The 24,437-nt window shown below is 40.5% G+C and overlaps 1 protein-coding gene across 5 annotated transcripts in view; it reads right to left on the bottom strand.

Moving 5' to 3' along the window:
- NEK11 (NIMA related kinase 11) overlaps positions 1-24,437 on the bottom strand; it is a 314,403-nt gene that overhangs the window by 112,088 nt on the left and 177,878 nt on the right. For all 5 annotated transcript variants that reach the window (XM_017510167.2, XM_037731926.1, XM_037731928.1 and 2 more), the window contains 2 exons: positions 17,225-17,385; positions 95-155 (listed from right to left, as the gene is read on the bottom strand). In XM_017510167.2, coding sequence (XP_017365656.1) covers positions 95-155; positions 17,225-17,385 — 222 coding nt within the window. The remainder of the gene's footprint in view (positions 1-94; positions 156-17,224; positions 17,386-24,437) is intronic.

Below are 24,437 nucleotides of genomic sequence, written 5' to 3'. Positions count from 1 at the left end.
GCCTGTAAGACTTCTTCCAAGTTTTTAATTTCTTGGATATTCCAACAGAATCAGTAGCTGTCAATATATTTTAAGTCTGAAGGAACTTACTCACCTAGAGAAGGACAACCCAGGACATTTTCCAAACACCTGGTCAATGCTTCAATGTCACTGTCCTGTCAAAATAAGGGAAAAAGACTTAACTTTCCCTGCATGGTAGAAGGATACTTAATAACATGGGAAAATGTTCTTACTATATTTAGGCTCCCCCAAAAAAATCTGGTTGCAAAATTATTTCAGTATAATCCGATTTTTTAAAAAAGGAATACCTTTATGTATATCTACATCACTTTCTCCACACCAGTCTCTAGATTTATTGATCTATCTCTCGTGGCAAAAACAAACACAAAAAATGTTAGGAGTAGTTTTGACTAAAAGGCGAAATTACAAGTGATCTTTATTTTCTCCTTGTATGCTTATGTCTTTTCCAAACTATCTAGAATAAATGTTACTTATTAAACTACAAATATAGTAAATGCTATTAGAATAAGAAATTTTTATTCCATTTACAATTTAGTCAATACAGCAGAAATCTAATGCATTTTTTTTTTCTCTTGGAGAACAGCTAGCTCTTCTTTGGAAATTTATGGTCTTCAAGGAGTACTAAATCTAAGAATATCACTCGTCATTTACCTTAATCCTCAGTAAGAGTCAGATATCCCCCAGAAGTGTTGGGGAAATCTCAGAACTGTATTTCATTTAAAATATTGTCTTCAATATAAAATAAATCTATCCTCCACCCAGCAGGCTTGAAATAATCCAAAAGAGTATCCTAATGATCTGGGGAAAAGTGTTAATTATTTTCAGGTTTGTGGTTATACTAAGGAAAATTAAAAATTTATGGCCAGGTGCAACGGCTCACACCTGCAATCCCAGCACTTTGGGAGGCCGAGGCAAGTGGATTACTTGAGGTCAGGAGTTCAAAACCAGCCTGGCCAACATGGTGAAACCCCGTCTCTACTAAAAATACAAAATTTAGCTGGGTATGGTGGCAGGCACCTGTAATCCCAGCTACATGGGAGACTGAGGCAGAAGAATCGCTTGAACCCAGGAGGCGGAGATTGTAGTGAGCTGAGACCCCGCCAATGCACTCCAGCCTGGGTGACGAGCAAAACTCTGTCTCAAAAAAATGTTTAAAAAATAATTTATGGCGTACCTACTCCATTTCAAAACAAACACATTTTATATTGCAGTAATTGTCTGTGGATTTTAGAAAAATGTACCGTAGCATAACAGGCTACCGTGACATGTTACATGAATGAGTTTGATTTCATTTTATAGCAGCTGGTGGGGTTTATGAAGCCATTTTTCATTGTAGTAAAATCCAGCATCATTTCATGCTTAGAATGTATATATGAGGCAAGGATGGGGAAGATATGACTGGTCAATGCTGGTTAATGCTGGTCATTGAGACCAAATTAACTGAAGGCCTCTGGCGTCCAGCCCAGGGATAGGAAGGCTGAGCCTGGCTCCTCCATAAGTGTGCTAGGCTAGGGAAGTGATTTGACAGCCTAGGACTGTGGCATGACCTCCTAGGTCTTAGCTTGGTATCTGTGAAGTTAAGGGGGTTATACTAGTCCCTTTAGGCTGCTGTAACAAAATAACACAGATTGAGTAACTTATAAACAGAATTTCATTTCTCATCGTTCTGGCAGCTGGAAAGTCCAGGATCGAGGCACCAGCAGATTCAGTGTCTGGTGAGGGCCCACTTCCTGGTTTAGATGGCACCTTCTGACTATTTCTTCACATGGTAGAAGGAGCTTCCCTAGGGTCTGTTACACAAGGATGCTAATCCCATTCATGAAGGCAGAGCCCTCACAAGCTAATAACGTCCCGAAAGGCTCCACCTCTTAATACAATCATATTGGTGATCAGGTTTCAACATATGAATTTGAAGGGACACAAGCATTTAGAACCTAGCAGGGGCTGAATCACATGATAGAAAAGGATACTTAAGGCTCTAAAACCTTGTTCTTCTGACCACAAAGCTAATGGACAGTGAGCGTGGTAGATTGTTTTCAAGAATGGCTACAGGAATCACTCCCATCCCTGTGTTCCTATGTCATTCCTCACATCTAGAGGCAGAGCCTTGTTCTCTGTCCCCTGAATCTGAGCTGGCCTGCTAATTTGCTTTGGCCCATGGAATGTGACAGAAATAATGTCATGTGACTTTTTAACAAGGCCTTACAAAGGCATGTAGCTTCCATTTTCACGCTCTTGGAAGCCAACAACTATGTAAAGAAGCTTAGCCTTTCCTATTGGAGAGACCACATAGTGAGAGGCCTTGGGGCATGAGAGGCCCTGGGAGGAAGACAGGCCCCAGCCAACAGCCAGCACCAACGGCATGACATGTTAAGTAAGGCCATCTTGGACCTTCAATCCAAGCTCCCAGCTAAATATAATGACATAGCTAACTCAACAATATTACATGGAGCAGAAAAAGTGTCTAGTGATCTCGGCCAAACCCATGGAATCATGAGAAACAATAAATCATTTTAATCCACAAAGTTTAGGGATACTTTGTTACACAGAAAAAGATAAAGTAGGACACTAAATACGGTGAGGCTACTGATATGCTTTTATATGCTCAGCACCTAGCACAGCCCTGGCACATCCAAAATGCTAAATGCCCATCTATTCCCCCAAAATTAGGGTTTTCAACCTCGACACTATTGATATGCTGGGCCAGATAATTCTAGATATCTGCATTAGATAAGCCTAATACACTGCAGATACACTTTAGGATGTTTAGCAGCATCTGTGGCCTCAACCCACAAGATGCCAGTAGAACCCTGATTGCCCCTCCTGCTGATCCTGAGTTGTGAAAACCAGAAATATCATGAGACACTGCCAAATGTCCCATGGTGGGCAAAATATCCCCTGGTCAAGACCCATTGATCCATATCTGTATCTATATCTATATCATCTATATCTGTATCTATATCTACAAATATATAAATACAGATGTGTGTATGTGTATATATATATATATATATATATATACACATACACACACACAGAGACACATTTTTCTACTGATCAAATCTAGAATAATTTGAGGATTAAAATAAATGATATTCATGGATTATAAGCTACAGAATAAAATAAGATGCCAGCTTTGTCTTTTAACATTAAATGAAACTCTCTATGTTTAAAAAGAGTAAATCATACCAAAGATCAGGTGCTACATTTTTTATATTAAATAACAACGAAGGAAAGCAGTTGGAAAGATTGTTTTACTGAGTTATAATTTAATTTAGCAGCCAGCCATTTCTAGTAAATCCAGAAATTATCATTTAATTAAACATAAATGACCCCAACAGAAATACAGCATCCCCATGAGAAAGGAAAAAATATAAAAGTGAATGCCAGGCCTTTCTATTGAGATTTCCTGGTATTCTGCCCCATGTGTACACTTTAGCAGAGATTCAGTCAAAGAAAACGTCTTTCAGGAGCATATTATGGCCAGCGTGACTGAGAATTATGCTTTTGATTGGAACTTTTATATTTCTTCACTGTTTCACAATTTAAATTGAACTTTACTGGAGCTAAGTGGCCTAAAAGAGTAACTGCATCTCACTAGATGCCAAATTACAGTATCATCAGCCTTCAGTCATCTCAGCCAAGTGCTGGGAAGCCAGATTTTTAAATGCAATGAATATAACAATGGCTTCTTTGTTGATGAACTTAAATGTTCTTCAAGTCTCTTTCTCTCATAGCCGCAACCCCTCCATTATAAGAACATGTCTTAGAGGCATAAGGAATATCTTACAAGATTCAATTCTGAAAAACTGTCCCACAGATTCAAGTTTAGTCAAATACCCAAATTTTTTCAGAAACCAATGCAGTTGTTTTACTAATGAATTAGACACTGCTTTTATGAAGGAATCGTAACTGTTCTCAAAAGGTCCAGTCACATCCGTGAAGTACATAGCTATCAATGCCTGCCTAGCAGCCATAGGAAAAACTATCATATCTGAAGGAATCTCCCCTTTTACACAATGTCAATAAATATTGAAAATAATATTTTCTCTAACAATTCACATTTATTTTCAATCTGGAAAATACAGAAAATTATCAAAGAAAATAAAACCCCCAATCCCACTGCTATTAATACAAACACATACGCATAAACACACATAGTCAGTTTGTTCTACACACATTTATCTCTCAGATATTTCAGACTATACTATAAATGCATGACCATCTTTTAGATATTTGAGATCATACTACATATGCATGGTATATGTTTCTATATATAAAATACAAACATGTACAATTTTGCTTGGACTGTTATCTGATGGTATTAAAAATTCTTCAGAAGCATAATTTTAATGGCGGGATCACTGCATCCTAAAGGTATATCATATGTATTTATCCATACTCTTATCATTAGACATCTAGATTGCTTTCATTTTATTTTGTTGTAATAATACTGTTGTAATAATATCTCTGTTTCATGTTTACTGTTATTTCTTTAGGTTGGCCACTTGGAAATAGAATTATTGGGTCAAGGAGTATGACAATTTAGGAACCTCCTTCTTTCTCTGCTCTTACTCTTTTCTCTACACTCCTGTACATCCCAACTAGTACATTTTCTCCACAAGGGGCTAATATATAACTTCATATATATGTTCATCATCCTGTCTATTAAAATATGCTCCCTGTCAAGAACAGATATGACAGATCCATTAAAGTGAAAACGGTTGATAAGGTTTACGTGCTATCTCTCTCAGGATATTTGTGTTTCACAAGGCATATAACCTCATATCAGAGGAATTAATTTCTAATAGTAAAAATTTAGGCAGCAGCAAGTAGGAATGTCAAAGAAGGAAGTCAGATGGGGTCTTCACAGGATTGTAAAAATCACATCATGTAGATCTTCATTTAGTTATCAGGCAGTTGTTTGACAAAGTAATCCAGATCATCTCCTCACCTTAGAGCTAGTCATAATGAAAAATCCAATTCACAAGAAAGAAAAATGTGTCACTTCATTATCCAGTTGTATTTCACTCAGAAAATATTAAAACCAATTATGTGTCAAATGTATACAAAGATAAGGAAGAGAGATGAAACCTCAAACTACCACTTGGGGAAACATAATCCTTTTCTGACACAGTTTGTTTCTCAAGCTGTTGCTGGCGGTCACTTATCTAAGAGACTTTGGTCGTGGTGTACTGTCCAAGCCGCAGCCAACGCTAATGAAAAGGGTGCAGCAAGGTAAGAAAGAGGTTTTGTCACACCTACTAGGGAACAAACCAATAAAAACCCACTCATGGGAGAAGCCTAGTTCTAAGAGGTTTGTTTTCCCAAGTCTAAGAACACTTAGCCTTTATGTGGATAAAGATTCTAAGAAAGGAGCCAGAGGAAGGCAAGGCTTTCAGACATAAGATGCCATATGCTTCCTTCCTCCACTATCCACGGTGAACTTCCACTCGCTAAATGAGTTAAAGGGGAAAAAATTTACATTGACAGAAAACATGAAAAATGATTTGGTTAAGGAAGATATTGAGCAAGTTTGAAACTTAAAAAGTCGGAGATGATAAACCCATGGGAGAGGGTTTTGTTTGAAAGTGAGGTAAGTGAAAACCATTGATACAGTTCTCATTGAAGCTGAATGGCTAACTAAGGGAATGATATCTGCAAAGTGATAACTATATATAATATTGTGTATACTGTCTGGTAACAAATGAATTGTGACTGTATAATTGAATGAATGAAAGCTACCTAGCTGCCACAAGAATTTAGTTTGGGATGAGAGCTCAGTTTGGGCACCAGCAGTCCCTTAGAGATTGTATATCTATCTTTAGATGTTTTTGAGAGTCTCCCAAAAGGTTATTCTTCTGCTCACTGCTCCTTCACCTTGAAAGTGTGAAACTCAGCCATCTGTCTACATCTAGCATCCACAGCACTCTCCTGGCTGGGGGGCTATATTGACTCCCGAAGGCATATCTAGAGAAGGCTTGGCACATGTCAACACACACATAGACAGGTTCAGAGCTACAGAAGTGTCCTTATGTTTCCAGCAGCTGAAAACTGCTCCAAGTGAGTGAGAATAGATGCATGCATGCTTTCATGCTGTGCTGCCAGGCCTGACACCATGTTCTCCATCTGCTGAACAATCCCGAGCAGGCACAGACCTATAAATGTCTAGAGTAGAGTACGCATAATCTTCTGTCACAGCCCCAGCTATGGAGAAGTGCTCAGATGAGCTTCATCTTGCTCAGACTCCAGGCATGTCCTCACTCAACCTTAGGTCAACAGATGCGAGGGTATGAAGGGGCTGGTTTCTTTCACCTCTTGGTCACCTCCCCTCTCAGAGTCATCCCACAGAGATGTAAATCCCACCAAAATGTGTAAAGCCTCTTCCCTCCTCACCCACAGTCACTCTGGACCCATGCTTTTTTCCTGAGAGACTTCATATGAGTGCACCCCAATCCTTTTGAAGCCGTGGCCATGTGCTGGTCATAAGCAGCCAGGATGTGGCCTCAATGCAAGCTGAGGACCTACAGAACTCATCTACGTGCATGAATATTGCAACTCTGTTGTAGTTTTTTTGTAGTTTTTCTTCTTTTGATGTCGTTATTAATGACGCATTATTTTTATTGAGATAAAATTTGCACATGACGAAATGCAAGATCTTAAAGGTACAATTCTATGAGTTTTCAAAAATGTATAACCTGTGTATACACCACCTAAAACAAGGTAAAGAATATCTCTGTCATCCCCAACAGTTTCTTCAGGCGTCCTTCCAGCCAATCCCCATTCTCCCCAGGCACTGTTCTGATTTCTATCACCATAGACTCACTGTAAGACTGTTTCTGTTACCCTTCACTGCACTGGCCTATGACTAAAATAAAATTCACTCTCCTTACAAGGTCTTCATGCATAGCTGTAGCTGGTCTGACTTTTCCAACCTCATATGATCTTTTTGCTCACTATGCAGTTTCTGAAGCTTGTCCAGTGTTTTCACAACCTGGAGCTTTCCCAAACTCTCTGTTCCCTCCCTCTGAAGCACTCTTCTCCCAGCTCCCTTTTGTCACATCGAGGGCTGGCTGTTTTCCATCCTCCAGGTCAGGGCTGAAAAGTCATCTTCTAGAGACTCTCCCTATTTCCCTTATTAGTAGATCTTCCCTTACCCCCACATGCCCATTCCTCTATCACTTCAGCTTCTTCATTTCCTAGTTGCTCTTATTTCTTTGTGTCCTGCCTAATTGGCTACCTGTACCATTAGACTCTACACTGCATTCATTCATTCATGTATTCCACAATATCTACTAAGTATTTTCTCTAATGATAAACACTGTTCAAGGTGCTGGGAACACAGCAGTGAAAAAAACAGAACATCTGCTCTACTGGCTTTCATTCTAGTAGAGGGAGATAGGCCATATATGAAGAAGCAAGAAAATAGTGGCAACTCAGATGGCGATAAAGACTGTGGAAGAAAATAAAGTAGGGGAGGAGAGAGGGAATTCTCAGTCCAGTGAATGCTATTTTATATAAGGTGATCAGAGTTCTCCCTGATAAGATGACATAGAAACAGAGACTTGAAGACAGGGAGGGAGCAAATCATTTGTATATCTGGTGGGAAGAGCATTCAAGGCTTCCAAAGGCAGAAACATGCTTGATGTGGTCCAGAAACCGGAAAGAAGCCAATATAACAGGAGTGGAGTGAGTGAGGGCAATTCTTGCCTTGATGGAAGAGAGGGGCTTAGTGAGGTGGTGATGATGAGGTACTGGAAAGCAATTCTACAGACTTGGTTTTGCTTTGAGTGAGATGGGAAGGTTACTAGGAGGCCAGTTAGAAGCCAACAAGTGGGTGATGGTGGCTTTGGCAGTAGGAATTCAGGTACTAGGTAATGGTCAAATTCCAAGTATACTTTAAAGGTCGAGCCAATAGGTTTTGCTTCACGGATTGGATGTGAATGTGATTGAAAGGATGTTAGTCAAGGTTGGCTCAGGAGGAGCTAATTTGGACTGAGGGTAGAGTATATGAGGGGCTTAACTTTCGTACATGCTGATTTCAGTATTTCTATTAGAGACGCTTAACCCTACTCCCAGGCAGACTGGATATGTGAGTCTAGAATTCTTTTGTACACGTTTATTTCAGGATGTCTATTAGAGACTCCTAACCCCACTCCCAGGCAGACTGGTTATGTGAGTCCAAAGTTCTGTGAAAATAGAACTGAAGAATGGAAGGCACACATTTAGGAGCTGTCAATCAATAAATGCTATGTAAATATGTAAGGCTGAATCAGAGCCCATGAACGTGGAACTATGTCTATTGTGTTCACCACCCATATACCCAGTGCTTAGAACATTCAAATATGTGATGCATAAATGAATGACCCAAAAATAACTCATCTATGCTGTGTTTAAAAAAATTGTTTTGAGACAGGGTCTCATCTTTTGCCCAGGCTGGAGCATAGTGGCTTGATTATGGCTCACTGCAGCCTCGACCTCTTAGGCTCAAGTGATGTCCAGCCTCAGCCACCCAAGTAGCTTGGTGGCACCACGCCACCATGTCCAGCTAATTTTTAAATTTTGTAGAGATGAGGTCTCACTATGTTGCCCAGGTTGGTCTCAAACTCCTGAACTCAAGCAATCCTCCCACCTCGGCCTCCCAAAGTGCTAGGATTACAGGTGTGAACCACTGTACTCAGCCCCACCTACTTTTTTTTCTGCAAGTTGCATTTTTAAACTATTACCTACTCTCCCACAAATGGTATCCAGAACAGCCCTGAAAAAATGTCACTAAGTTACAGAAACCCGAACATCAAGGTGACCTTGTCCATCTTCTTCACACTCAGATGTACCTCACATCTCAGCTTGATCTCATTAGAAGCCAAAACCTTGCTTATATGCATTCATAATTCATAGGAAGGCAGGATGCCGTTTAGCACAAAACCATAGGACAGAGCTGATGGCGCCTTTGTGAGGGCTTCCCTGAAATCAGGAAGCTGATATCATAACTCCTGTCTCACTGCGGATGGTGGACTTCTGCCTTAAAGTGTGTGCAGTGAGAGGAAAACAGAGCCACATCTGCAAAACTCAAACTGCCAACAAGCCCCCTAGCTCCCATAAGACTAACAGCCTCTTCACTGAACTCAGAATTGCTGAAACGTGACTGTCAATGTGTCTACATTTCACTGCTAATGCCTTGTTTACTTTGCATTAAAACCTTCTAACTGCAGCTGTCTCTCATTAACACCCAGGTTCTCGGCAAGTCAATGCCTGTGGGGTTGCTTTAGGGTTTCAAAGACATTCATAGGCATCCAATGACAGAACTCTTAAGACATTTAGAACTATGGTTTAGAAATGTAAAGGAAGAAGAGAAGAAAAAATAAAGCGGGGTTGACAGACCGGCAACATAACACCTATTCCAGCACAGGGCAATGGATTTTCCAGGAAATGGCGAGGCCTGTACTCCCTCTGCTACAATCCATTTCTAGAGCTCCAGTGGAGTGAAAGAAATGCTACCTCTAATCAATCCCTCCACTTTCTCTTTATTAACTACTTAATCTCTTTCCACTCTATACATACAATAGCCTAGAGAAGAAAGTCTTGCAATGTAAGGAAGGTTTATTGCCACAAAAAGAGGAAGAATTTTTCACAGTCCAAAAGATAGCCATTGTGAGACACGGTTCTTTATTGCAGATTTCTATTTTTGACTCTAGTTCTAGATTTACTTTTTAAAAAAATCCTACAGAGTAAGTGAAAAACTTAGCCCTGTGATTTAAATATGGTTTAAAATCATCAGCTCATAGTCCGTTTTCACACACTTTAGAGCTGTCACTTGGGTCCCAAGCATCTCCTTTACTTCTCCTTTACCAACTTCTACATTAAGTTCTATACCTATTCCAAATCCCTAATAGTTGGTTGCTGGGAAAAGGTCTTGATGTGGGTGTGATGAATTATATATTGTTTACTAAGAAACGATGGCAAGGAACAGTGAGCCATCCCCAAGCAGAAAGCTGCTCTGTGTGTTACAGAATAGTAAGCAATATGAACCGGTCATGCACTAGTTAAACCAGTGCTCAGAACACAGGATACATGACCTTGTCCCTGTTGCTGACTCGCACATAGTGTTTTCTAGCTTATTTTTATTTTAGTAGTGAACAGGCACTATCTGCCTGTTTAGTCTATCTTTATTCTATGAAAAAACACTGAACATCTGCTTATTAAAAATATTCACTTGTTCACAAAGAATAAATACGTGGGTCCGAGTCTGCTCTGGGCTTTCAGCTGGAAATGCTGTCAGTCCCCTGATGTCCGACTCTGATTCCCACTTTTGCATATGTCTTTGTTTCTGTTTCTTAATTCCTTCAGCACCGCCTGGGTTGCGATCTCCACAAAAGAGCTGGTCTCAGCAGTTGGTATAATGAATATTTGCTGGTTTAAACCCTAGCTCTGTCACTGGATGGGGTAACCTGGGTCAAATCAGTTATTCTGTCTGTTTCATAGTCTTCTCATTCGTAAATGGGGTAACAGATGTTAATTCCATCAAGTGCTATGAGTATGAATAGGATAAGGCACGTAAAGGGTTTGGAACAACACCTGGATGCTGCAAGGTGACTCTGTCTTACTATGACTAGTGTTTTCTCAGGGTTGACATAAACCCCTGTGCCTCCAAATTACCAGGTTACGGCGGAAAGATGCACTCCAGCAGTGGTCCCCATGTGTCACAACCCTTTCCTCCCAGGCTGCACACCATGAAACGGGATTTACTCTCCCTATCTAGGTGAATGAAATAGTCAGAAAATTAAACCAAATTTCTAATTACAAAACAGTTGAATGGGACTTGTATTTTTCTGTTTGCCAGCCCTGTTTAGGATGGTTTCCACATTTTTTGCAGGCTTTCTGTGCACCATATGGTCAGGGCACCTCAGCTCTCATGATAGCTAGGGAAATAGGGATTCTTGTAGGTCAGCAGAGGGAGAAGATTGTTGGAAGGAAAAGCAATAGAGAGTCCATCACAACTAGTCTTATCAGCTGTGTCTCACCACTCTCACCCCAGAGTTCTAGAAGCAGCACAGCAGAGCACAGAGCGTCTCACAGTGCAGGTGGCTGTCCCTTTATTTGCCCATTGACCTGTGGACCTCTGATCAGCCACCACCAAGGAAGACCATGGGGCTGGTGACCACACCATCTTCATACTGAAGGGAACACTCAGACTCTTTGCATTCCTGCTCAGTTTTGCCTTGCCCTTTATTCACCCTATTGCCTTTCTCTTTTTTCTCCATGCTTTGGTATTGGAGTGAAAAATGTAGGTGTGATCCTAAACCCTGTAATAGGTCTAATTTTAGATATTGAGGGTTTAAGACTTTCTACAAAGCCCAAATATCTACCCGCTGAACCTAAAAGTCAGAAGAAAAAATAAAGAATAGCATATCAAATTGTTAAGAGAAGTGATATAATGTTAAAAAAAAAAAAAAGCCCACTGTGCTGTATCTCAAAGTAAGCTTTGACTGGTCCCAATCTGATCAGCAATGAGCTATGCTTTAATCTGGACAAGAAATGGGAGAGTGAGAAGGGGGAAGAGTCGTGATGGAAGTGAGGGCTGGGACAGGGGTAGCGGTGGAAACTATCACCTTGAAGTCACTCCTTTGAGCCACACATGGTCTACAAAAGGCCTGTCAACCAGAAGGAATGGTCTACAAAAGGTCTGTCGCATGGTCTACAAAAGGTCTGTCGCATGGTCTACAAAACTCAGCACACTTCCTAGAACTGGTTTAAATTTCGCCTTGTACAAAGCACAGTCATTCTGTTTAGTAAAAAGGTCTTGCCAGAGTATCAGCTAATGGAATGGCCCTGCAGCTCTTCCCTTGCACCTAATGCATTTACTCTGTCATCAGTGGAGGAGAAGGGATTATAATTGTTGTACAGAGGAAAGACTGTATAAAGTAGATGCTAAAAATAGAGTCATACAGTCCAGTTCTACTACTTACTAGCTGTGTGGCCTTGGAGATGTTACTTCATTCCCTTATGCCTTAGTTTCCTCTTGTGTGGAGTTAGGATGTCACAGTCCCATCTTTCAAGAGACCTAGGTTTTAAAGTCAGCACTAGAAATATCCCCCACTGCTGTTTCTTTTTTGAGCCAATGAGATAGCTGACTTGCACTTAGGGACTAGATTGTGTGAAAAACATGTATCTTAAATACTGTAAATCTACAACAAGAATTCAAAGCAACAAGAGGCTTACAATCTGAGAGATGCAGGAATTGCGATGTGGTAGAGGGACGGGATTTATATCTCTCAGCTCATTTTCACTCTGGAGTATTCAGCAGAGACACATGAAATCCCTAAGTCATGATCCCTTCCATTCTCCCACCTTCACCTTCTCCTTTACCCCTGCCTTCTCCCTTATTTAAATTCCAGTCAGTTAAATTCTAGCTTGATACAGTTCATCTAGAATATATGCATCATAGTTGTTGCAAGAATTAAATGAAATATACATCTGTGACAGCCATGAGCTATGCCACTTACAAGTCCCTTCAAGAGAGAGCCTGCTGCAAGGAACCTAGTGATCTCACAGATCTTGGCTACAAGGCCTTCTGGATCCACAAGGAGGCCCTGCTCTTCCCAGGCAGCAACCAGGCAATGTGAGCACTATGGAGAAGTTAGGGCCGGGCCATTTTTCCCAGTGCTGGACTTCAGCAACAGACCTTGGGCTCCCTCTTAGCCTGGCCAAGACTTTTTGAGAATTGCAGTGCAGCATGAGCCTCTCATTCAATCGGTCTCTCTCTTTTTCCCTCCCTCCCTCCTTCCCTACCTTCCTTCCCGCCTGCCAGCCTGCCTGCCAAGCCTTTATCAGAACTGCACTGCAGCCTGAAGTTCTTATCCAACCAACCTACCTAACTTCCTTCCTTCCTTCCTTTCCCTCAAATAGCTCAGTACGGTTTCAGGCTCCTCCCACCTTTTTTTTTTTTTTTTTTTCCCCCGAGGCAGAGTTGCTCTGTCACCCAGGTTGGAGTGCAGTGGTGTAATCTCTGCTCACTGCAACCTCCACCTCCCAGGTTCAAGAGATTCCTCTGCCTCAGCCTCCTGAGTAGTTGGGACTACTGGCGTGCATTACCACAGCCGGCTAATTTTTCTATTTTTAGTAGAGACAGGGTTTCACCATATTGGCCAGGCTGGTCAATATGGTGAACTCCTGACGTAGTGATCTGCCTGTCTCAGGCTCCCAAAGTGCTGGGATTATAGGCTTGAGCCACTGCAGCCGGCTCCTCCCACCTACTTGTTAGGCATTTCCTTTTTATTTCTAATTCTGTCTCACCACCTGCTTCCTGGAGTGCCTGAACTGACACAGCATGCAAGGTACTAAGCATAGAATGAATGTACTGGAAACACTAGCAGTTACTGTTATCATGACTATGATCTGATTAAACTAATGACTGCACTAACAGCAGAAACTCTTGGAGTCGCCTACCATAGGGACAATCAGATCCAAGGGTCCTCAGCAGAATCTCAGGCCTTCCTGTCTCGTATCCAGTTCTCCGCCCCTGGGACAACTTTCCAAGCAGAAAATCAGTTGTTTTTCCTAATGCTTCACTGTGCAGCGAGAATTTCAAAAACCACTGAATGATTTGGGGAAAAAGCACTGAGAACTTCAGAATTGACTGGAATAGTAGACCTCCGCTACCTTTCATCTTAGGAAGAACAAAAACGATAGTCCTGAAGAACCTTCTTAAAACAAGCCCCAGTGAGTGCCACATTCATTAAAGCCCTTCCAGAGGAAATTCTGTGTCAAGTCTTTATTGTCCACCTAGCCTGTGTATTACTGGACACACCTGAGCCATTTATTAGTCCTGGAGAGAAAAATCATAGTCAAGGCAGCAAGGCAAAGACAGAGGAGTCTGTAAAAACATCCATCAACCTGCAGCCCTAAGCCATGTCCATTAGAGTGCATAAAACACTTTTTAGTGACAGGTCGCACAAATGTTGTGGAGAACCCTGTTATGATGACAGCTATAAAGTCAATTCTCCTGAGATCTAAGATGTTGGTTCCAATTCAGTGACCACAGACTTGGCAGAGGAGCCATCAACAGTATGATAATGGCTGTGATAAAGGTGTTATTGATGCTCTGCTTATCACAGCAGAGAAACAGCCAGCAACCAGCAGCAATTAGGTGCTTAATAAAACTTCTTTGGAGACACTGCTACTGAAAAGATTGTCATAGGTGGCACAAAGAACTCAGCAATCAATCTCAATGAAGTCCATGGCTATTTTTCTTTTTGAAAGCACTTCTCTCAACAAAATAATAACATTGTGACTTTGGCTCCCTCTAAAGGAAGGGGAATCAACTTTGATCTGATTACCCACATGGAAGGCATTGGTATGATGACCACTTAGGCAGACCCTGCCATACTTGGCACACTCAGAGGTCAAGGGTAAGACCAGGAAAAGGGGAGAAGAGGCCAACGGGAGAGATAGCAGTAGGTCTCTCTCAATTCACAAAGTTAACCATGACTGAGGTCTCAGTACTAAATTCTGTAGTGTAATTTGTACGTTGCTAATGAAAATAACCCAAAAGGGAAGAGACCACACTCATCACCTTTGGGGAAGGAGAAGCTATATTGAATTACTGGAAGAAAACAAATGTATAAGAGACAGGTAATTTGCAATTATACAAATTACTCTATTGTGATTCCCACTCCTGTTTCCCTTATGCCAAATCCATTCTAGGTCAATATGTATTCTATAGTAGCAAAAACATTGACTTGAGAACCTGACAAAAACAAGCAATGGGGAAAGGATTCCCTGTTTAATAAATGGTGTTGAGAAAACTGGCTAGCAATGTGCAGAAAGCAGAAACTGGACCCCTTCCTGACACCTGACACTAAAATTAACTCCAGATAGATTAAAGATCTAAACATAAAACCTAACACCATAAAAACCCTAGAAGAAAATCTAGGCAAAACCATCCAGGACATAGGCATAGGCAAGGACTTTGTGACTAAAATACCAAAAGCAAAGGCAACAAAAGCCAAAATAGACAAATGGGATCTAATTAAACTCCAGAGCTTCTGTACAGCAAAGGAAACAATTATTAGAGTGAACTGGCAACCAACAAAATGGGAAAAAATGTTTGTAGTCTACTCATCTGACAAGCGCTAATATCCAGAATCTACAAAGAACTAAAACAGATTTACAAGAAAAAAAAACCCCATCAAAAAGTGGCTGAAGGATATGAACAGACACTTTACAAAAGAAGACATCTATAAGGCCAACAAACATGAAAAAATGCTCATCGTCACTGGTCATTAGAGAAATGCAAATCAAAACCTCATTGAGATACCACCTCACGCCAGTTAGAATGGCAATCATTAAAAAATCTGGAGACAACAGATGCTGGAGAGGATGTGGAGAAATAGGAACACTTTTACACTGTTGGTGGGAGTGTAAATTAGTTCAACCATTGTGGAAGACAGTGTGGCGATTCCTTAAGGCCCTAGAAATAGAAATTCCATTTGACCCAGCAATCCCATTATTGGGTATATATCCAAAGGATTATAAATCATTCTACTATAAGGACACATGCACACAAATGTTCATTGCAGCACTGTTTATAATAGCAAAGACCTGGAACCAACCCAAATGCCCATCAACAATAGACTAGATAATGAAAATGTGAAACATATACACTATGGAATACTACACAGCTATAAAAAACGATGAGTTTGTGTCCTTCATAGGGACATGGATGAATCCGGAAACCATCATTCTCAGCAAACTGACACAAGAACAGAAAATCAAATACCACATAGTATCAGTCATAGCAGGTGTTGAACAATTAGAACACATGGACACAGGGAGGGGAGCATCATACATTGTGGTCAGTTGCTGGGGTCTAGGGAAGGGACAGTGGGGGGTGGGCAGGGGGGGAGGGATAACGTGGGGAGAAATAGCAGATATAGATGATGGGGGGAGGAAGGCAGCAAACCACCTTGCCATGTATGTACCTGTGCAACAATCCTGCATGATCCGCACCTGTTCCCCAGAACCTAAAGTACAATTTAAAAAAAAACGGTTGAATGGATTTTTGGAGTAAATCATCTTCACTCCAAAAATCACCTCCTCTAGCTGGGTTTTCATCGACTTAGATGCCCCTTGGCTGACTTTTATTTTAGTAGCTGAATGGTTCTCAGTTAATAAAAGCTTCTGTAACTCATGGAAGTTTAGAATTGGAAGGTAAGAAGAAAATGAGGTATGCGTGTATACACTGCCCAAAGTTTTCTCCTTTCTGTTCACATGTCTCTTCCTTTTTTCTCTCTTGCAGACACCCAGCACAGAGAGCACATACCAGGGGTGTTTCTTGTCCTATGGCCCATATAAGGCTTAATCTTGCTATAGTTAAAGAGGGCATATACTTAGAGAGACCTCATCACTTCAGCAAGAATGTATACTCAGAGGCTAAAAGTAGCTAGGAAGATTATCCCCTAAGCCCAGGATCTTTGGGTCTGATCCCCAGAACTAAGTCAGTCTTTACAAATTTGTATTTCCATTCAATTTGTGAATATGACCCCAAAAGAGCATTACCAGAAGAAAGTATATGGAAAATCCCGGCTGGGCACAGTGGCTCATGCCTGTAATCCCAGCACTTTGGGAGGCCAAGGCAGGCAGATCACGAGGTCAGGAGATGGAGAACATCCTGGCCAACACAGTGAAACCCCATCTCTACTAAAACACAAAAAATTAACCAGGCATGGTGGTGGGCATCTACTTGGGAGGCTGAGGCAGGAGAACTACATGAACCCAGGAGGTGGAGGTTGCAGTGAGCCGAGACAGCACCACTGCACTCCAGCCTGGCAACAGAGCAAGGCTGCATCTCAAAAAAAAAAAAAAAACTCTCTGCTAAAGAGACACCTGCATTTTTTAATTCAATAGCTGTATACGAAGCCCTCCTCAGTGTGCTGTGCAGTGTGTACCATCCCCCAAATCCCCAATAAGTACAGTGCACTCCAGCTCTTCCATCATCGACATGGTCCAGATCAGATTCTCCAAATTCCATAGGGCCCTGCCTGCCTCTGGACCTTGAAAAGCCAGACTTATCACAAGGAGCTATTATAATAACCCTAGTCCCCGCATCCCCAACTTCACCTTATAAGACTTCCTTTACTCTCTGGGAGAGAGTCCAATCAGTACCTTGAACAGTTCCACGGTTTCTGGTAGGGAGATCATATACCTGTTGGTTTGTTCTGTAAGCAGGCTGGGGTTCCTTCTTCTTGATTTCTTTCTCTGGTCCTGATAACACTGTTCCTTCTTCCTCCTCATCACTCTCTTCACAATAGGAATCAAATGTATCAGCATAATACTCTTCAGCCACAAGTGGGTCTTCTGGGATCTCTGAAAAAATGAACAAACAACAGTCAGACACTACCAGTTATTAAAATTATAATGAGGGGAGAATACCCTGTCTTTTTACAGGGATGTATATTTTGCTTGCACTGACAAAGATTCTACGGTGTGCAGAACTGAATCTTAGCTTCCTGAAAGTATTTGGTCGAATGTAATAAACGCTCAGCAAAATAAAACCAGTGGAGTAAAGGAGGAACATTTCCATTAGCAACTACCTTTTGAAGGTAAGAAACAATCATGAAACAAGAATAAATAATATGCTTTAACATCTTAACATTTGGAGGCATGGATCTTTATTAACAATGAGGAAATTTAGGAGCAAAGGTAGGACAAGATGTCCTGGCTGAAAAGTCCTATTATTAACCAACACGCATAAAATTTTCAGGATAGGTAGTTGAAGAAAAACTACCACAGCATTTTTCCTAGATATATATTTTTTAATGTTACTGGTAGGACCAAACAAGATGAATAGGATATATAGCAGCAGCATTTTGGCAAGCTGGGGAAAACACAATTTTTTTCTAACAGGTAATGATGGCTTTTGAGATGGAGTTCACTCTGGTGTTCAACCTTACATTAAGCACTTATTTTAAAAAAGAATACCCACTTAAGCTGATGACAATAAGCATCTACTCAAGTTACTTGATGCAACATTATTAGTAACTAAAATAAAGTCGGTGTTTTTAACAATCTTCAATGAAGAAAGGCCAAGAATGCATCACAGTAAAGCATAACAATATAAACTCTAATTTACTAATGGGGGCCTAGAAATAAAGAACTACCCAAAGAACTACCCTTGGGTCGGGGTAGGAGAAAATTATAATATCCAACTGCAGCAAAATAGTAGGCATTTTAGACCTGCACCATATTCAGACTTAAAAATGAAACTTTTCTTCTAAATTGTAACACATTGTTTTTCAACCTATTGTTGCTATTTCCTGTCTAGTGGGAAAAACATGAAATTTGGGGTCAGAGAATCAAGATTGGAATCTAGCTCTACCAACTTTTAGACGAAAATTTGTGCAAGAGACTTAAGCTCACAGAGCTCCAATTTCTGTGGTGAAATTAACATAAGGGTAATCTAATAGGGTGGCTACTATGATTTAGTAATAGAATTCTCATGAAAGCGTCAGTAGGCAGGGAAGTTTCATACAAATGTTCACTCAATTTGCATGTCTATAAAAATGGGCTTTTCATTAACTGAGTCCAGAATCCTTTGAAAATAAAATACTTAACGGATGTAGAATGTCTTGGAAACAAAAGACATTAAAATGTGTTTTTAATCTAACCTATTTTTCCCAGTAAAACATAAAAGGCTGCTGTGCAGTAAGATAAAAATTAGCTCAAAAGACAAAAATTACATACATTCAAAATCACCTTTGCAAATTCCTTAGAAAGGGGTGTAATGGGGACCTCATACCTTATCTCAGCAATTTCAGCACAGTGTATTTTCCCTTCAGACCAGTTCAGATCACTGATTTTCAGGTGAGCATCAGATAAGATGGAATATTGGTATGGAGAAGCCACATTTATTATTATTTTTTATTATTAATATTTAAATCACATATTTTTATTAAACATGGCTTCTACTCGTTATATCAAGAAGACACCTGCACATGTCTGTATGTGTACATATATATAAAACACATACCTATACATGCATGTACATGCATATATAACTTCAATAGCTTTTGTATACAAGTGGTTTTTGGTTACGTGGGTGACTTCTGCAGTGGTGAAGTCTGAGATTTTAGTGCACCCTCACCCAAGTAGCATACACTGTACCCAATATGTAGTTTTTTATCCCTTACCCCACTCCCACGCTCCTCCTTTCTGAGTCTCCAAAGTCCATTATCCCACTCTGCATGCCTTTGTGTACCCATAGCTTAGCTCCCACTTGAGAATATACGGTATTTGGTTTTCCATTCCTGAGTTACTTCACTTGGAATAATGCCTCCAGCTCCATCCAGGTTGCTGCAAAAGACAGTATTTCACTCTTTTTTTAATGGCTGGGTAGGATTCCATGGTCTCTATATGCCACATTGTCTTTATCCACTCATCAGTGATGGGCACTTAGGTTGGTTTCATATCCTGGCAATCGTGAATTGTGCTGTGATAAACATACATGTGCAGGTGTCTTTTTGATATAATAACTAGAAACCATGTTTTTGTTTTGTTTTGTTTTTTGTTTTTGAGATGGAGTTTTGCTCTTGTTACCCAGGCTGGAGTGCAATGGCGCGATCTCGGCTTACCACAACCTCTGCCTCCTGGGTTCAGGCAATTCTCCTGCCTCAGCCTCCTGAGTAGCTGGGATTACAGGCACGTGCCACCATGCCCAGCTGATTTTTTGTACTTTTAGTAGAGACGGGGTTTCACTGTGTTGACCAAATTGTCTCGATCTCTTGACCTCGTGATCCACCCGCCTCGGCCTCCCAAAGTGCTGGGATTACAGGCATGAGCCACTGTGCCCAGCCAGAAACCATGTTTAATAAAAATCGTTGACTTACACTGAGAATGACAGAGGATCACAGCATAAGAAGTGTATGAAAACTAAAATCCCCTGAGAGATCTCCAGTTCTGCCATCAAGTAGGGGCATGTGCTTGCTGAGCGGAATGACAGACGGAACCATATGACGTCTTCCTTCTCTTGCCCACCCTCAGCTCTCCCTGAATCTCTGTCTCTTCCTCCAACTTGTCCATTCTCTCTCTCTCCACACTGTCTTCTACTTCCTCTCCCTCTCCCTGAGTCTCTTTGTCCCTTTGACAGTTGTCCATTCTCTCACCTGTTCATATTTTTCCCTCTTGCTCTCCCATTTTTTTTAACTTATCTTAATTCCTCCTTGTCCAATCCTTTGGCTTTCAAACCATTGCACGGTAAGAAATACCATTTACATTGTTACCCCGTGCACAGAAATGTGCTTATATATACATACACATAAATACATAGTTGAAACAAAAGTCTCCTACATCAAGACTTACATACCCAACTACATGTGACACACACTGGTGTTTTTCATTCTATTCAATTTTTTTTTATACTAGTTCCAACTCACTAGACTTCTCAATCTGCAGTTCGAAAAACACCCCAACCTAGCTAGAGAAGCCAACATTCAAAAACACTCCTTTAGAATGCTGGCTTTGGCATTAAAAAAAAAAAAAAAAAAATCTGCATTTAAATCAAGGCTGTAGCAATAGCTCTGTAACATTGTGTTATTTAAACTTTCTGCACTTTGGTTTTCTCATCTATAAAATAAAAATGATAATATTCATCTCACGGAATTGTTGTGACCATTATATAGTATAACGGATGCAAAGTATGTATCAAACAAACGTTAGCTACTATTGGAAGTAATAAGGCAAACACTCAGGAGTTTTACCTGTAATACCCAACACTGGGAAGAAATAACAGTCATGCATCACTTAACAATGAGGATATGTTCTGAGAAATATATCATTCAGGTGATTTCATCATTGTGAACATCATAGAGTGCACTTATACAAACCTAGATGGTATAACCCACTACACATCTATGTTTACATGGTATAGCCTATTGCTCCTCGGCTACAACCCTGTACAGCAAGTTACTATACTGAATACTGTAGACAATTGGAATATAGTATTTGTGTATTTTAACATTAAAAATGTACAGTAAAAATACAGTATAAAAGATTTTTTAAATGGCACACCCATACAGGGCCCTTACCATGAATGGAGCCTGCAGGGCCGGAAGTTGCTCTGGGTGAGTGAGTGTGAATGAATGTGGAGGACTAGGACATTACTGTACACCACCACAGACTTTATAAACACTGTACACTTAGGCTACACTACATTTATAAAAAGTCTTCTTTTCTTCAATAATAAACAGCTTACTGTGAGTTTTTTAAACTTTTTGATTATTACGACACTTAGCTTAAAACACAAACACATGGTACAGCTGTACAAAAATATTTTCTTTCTTTATATGTCTCCTGACTAGGAGATATTCCATAAGCATTTTTTTTCTTTTTCAAAATGAAGACACAAACACACACCTTAGCCTACTCCTACACAGCGTCAGGATCACTGACATTTAATGTCTTTTAATGTCTTAATTTAATGACATTTTAATGTCTTCCACCTCATCTTGTCCCACTAGAGGGTCTCTAGGGGCAGTAACACACACGGAGCCTCCATCTACTGTGATACAGTGCCGCCTTCTGAAATACCTCCTGAAGGACCCGCCTGAGGCTGTATTAGTTAATTTTTTTAATAAGTAGAAGGAGTACACTTTAAAATAATAATAATAAAAAGCATAGCAGGCCAGGTGTGGTGGCTCACTCCTATAATCCTAGCACTTTGGGAAGCTGAGGAGGGTGGATCACCAGACGTCAGGAGTTCGGGACCAGACTGGGCAAAATGCCAAAACCCCCTCTTTACCAAAAATACAAAAAATTAGCTTGGTGTGGCTTCACACACGTGTGGTCCCAACTACTTAGGAGGCTGAAGTGAGAGGGTCACGTGAGCCTGGAAGATGGCGGTTGCAGTGAGCCGAGATTGTGCCACTGCACTCCAGCCTGGGTGATAGAGTGAGAACACACCTCAAAAAAACAACAAAAAATAGTAAATACATAAAGTAGTAACAGTCATTTGTTATCATTATACTGTACATAATTATATGTATTACATTTTTATATGATTGGCAGTATAGTAGGTTTATTTGCACTGCATCACCACAGACATGTCAGTGATATGCTACTCTGCAATGTTATGATGGCTATGATAGCACTAGGTGTTAGGAATTTTTCAGCTTCATTAACGGAACCACCATTGTATATTCACTCTGTCATTGACCAAAAGATTGTTATGCAGTGTATGACTGTATTAGACAACCGCAAATACATACCCGTTTAAAATATTTCTTTATTTCAAATAGAGCAACTTCTCAAAATCCATACTGAAACCAGCTGAAATGAGCAACATGGAATCTTGCCTTTCTCTGGTTTCCTTTCTGCTGAACTCCACAGGAACCCATAGGCGTTTCACCACACTGTTCACCTCCCACTGTCCTTCCTGTCCACCGGTTCTATCTACATTTCCTTCAAGCAGCTCAGAAGAAACTTCTCCTATAGGGGTTGACAAATACGTTCTGTAAAGGGCTAGATGGTAAAAAATTTTAGGCTTTGCCGACTACGTGGTCTCTGCCACAAGTATCTAACTCTGCCTTTGTAGTGTGAAAACAGACAATACATAAATGAATGAGTGTGGCTATGTCCCAGCCAAACTTTAATTACAAACATAGGCAGTGGACCAAGTCGTATCTCTACAACACAGACAAAGCTTTTGCTAAAATACTAAGCTCCTCTTCCCAAAACATAGCGCATTGTGTACACACAGTCTTAGTCCCTTTCCCTCTCCCACCTGGGATTTCCTTCTAGGAAGGGGAAGAAGGAAAGAAATGGCCAGGGGAAAGTGCCATTCTGCCACCTAAGTTGTGAAACAAACTAGAATGAATCTGTCTCCAGTATTTCTTAAGTAAGCACCACTAATTTGGTGCTGCTCACAAAAGGACTCATTTTCATTTTCAAAGGGAAAAGTCAAAATAAATGTAAGTCCATTTAATGTAATGTAAACTGTGTTTGTCAAGCTGCATGTTTTTCATACATGTACCCAATCTGAAGCCTTGTTAGGCTAAGGCTCCTTTCTCCTGTCACTAAGGGGAAAGAGTCTGATAAATAGCTTTAATTTCCTTGCACCCTGAAGTCAGCCTCATAATGAGAGTACTGGAGTGGCATTCCCGATCTTCTGTATGCCGGGAAAGCAGTGACAGAATATGTTTATGAAGGAATCCAATAATGGCTGCATGAGCTTGGACACAGATCTTTCAAGTCCATCCTGGAAAAATGAAGCTATCACCCTGTTACAGGAAAAGGACGGCCTTTATAAGATCCTTCAATTAAGACCCAAGTAAATGCCTTTCTCTAAGTCTTGTGTGAGCATCAGGATCACCTGCGGGCTTGTGAAAACAGACCTCTGGGCCCCACCCCAACCCTTGCTAATCCAGTAGGTCTGGTGTGGTATCTAAGAATATGCATTACTCACAAGTTCCCAGGTGATGCTGATGCTGCTGGTCTGGGGGCTGCATTCTCAGAACTACTGCTCTAGAATGTGAATAGTTCAAATAAAAGTATACACTATAATAAAATATAAAAGATTTTATACTGTTTATACATATTTCAAACTTTGTATGTTAAAGATGAAATGTAAACAAAAGAAAAACTTTACCTTAGAATAGCTCAAGTTGTTGTGCTATTAGTTGTCTCAATTACTTACAATCTCCATGGAGGTATAAGTCATGGAACTATTCCCATTTTGTTGATAGAAAAGAACAAAGGGGGAGCAGCCCAAAGCTATAATCTTTATATTTGTGTGCATTTTACAGTTTAAAAAGCACACTGATATACATTTGATACTACAAAATCTGATACCATTTGACAGCACAGAGATACTATTTGATCTTTGCAACAACTCTTCAATGTGGACTAGAATGACATTTTTATGCCCACTTTTCAGATAGGAAAAGTAAGGCTCAGACAGGCTAATGACCAACCAACGGTCACACTGCCGCATCTAAATCCCCTTTCTTCCACTGAATTAGTCTACTTATGGTTAGTTAAGAATTTTCATCTTTGCTAGTAAAACCATTTCATAGATAAAGGTCATGATTATCTTCCCTGTAGCTCTGAAAGATGTCAGACAAGAAGGGATAGATTTTTGACTTACGAGATAGAAAAGCTGAAGCTTCGTCATCCTGGTAAACTGTCCTAAGCGAGCTGGGAGAATCAGACTCAGCCTGAACCCGGTGCTCACTACCATCTGTCTCAGATGTGCCAGGCTTGAGTGTGCCTCAGAATCAGCTGGAAGGCTTGTTAAAACAGATTCCTGCTCCCACACCCAGCGTTTCTGATTCAGTAGGTCTGGGATGGGGTCTGAAATTCTGCATTTTTAACTATGCCATTCATCTGGAAACACTTTTTGAGAACTATTGCTCTTACAGGACCTT

This window comes from Cebus imitator, unplaced genomic scaffold (genome assembly GCF_001604975.1).
Source record: "Cebus imitator isolate Cc_AM_T3 unplaced genomic scaffold, Cebus_imitator-1.0 Scaffold432, whole genome shotgun sequence".
Taxonomy (NCBI): domain Eukaryota; kingdom Metazoa; phylum Chordata; class Mammalia; order Primates; family Cebidae; genus Cebus; species Cebus imitator.
The sequence above is the reverse complement of the archived record's forward strand: the minus strand, read 5'-3'. Positions and strand labels throughout refer to the sequence as shown.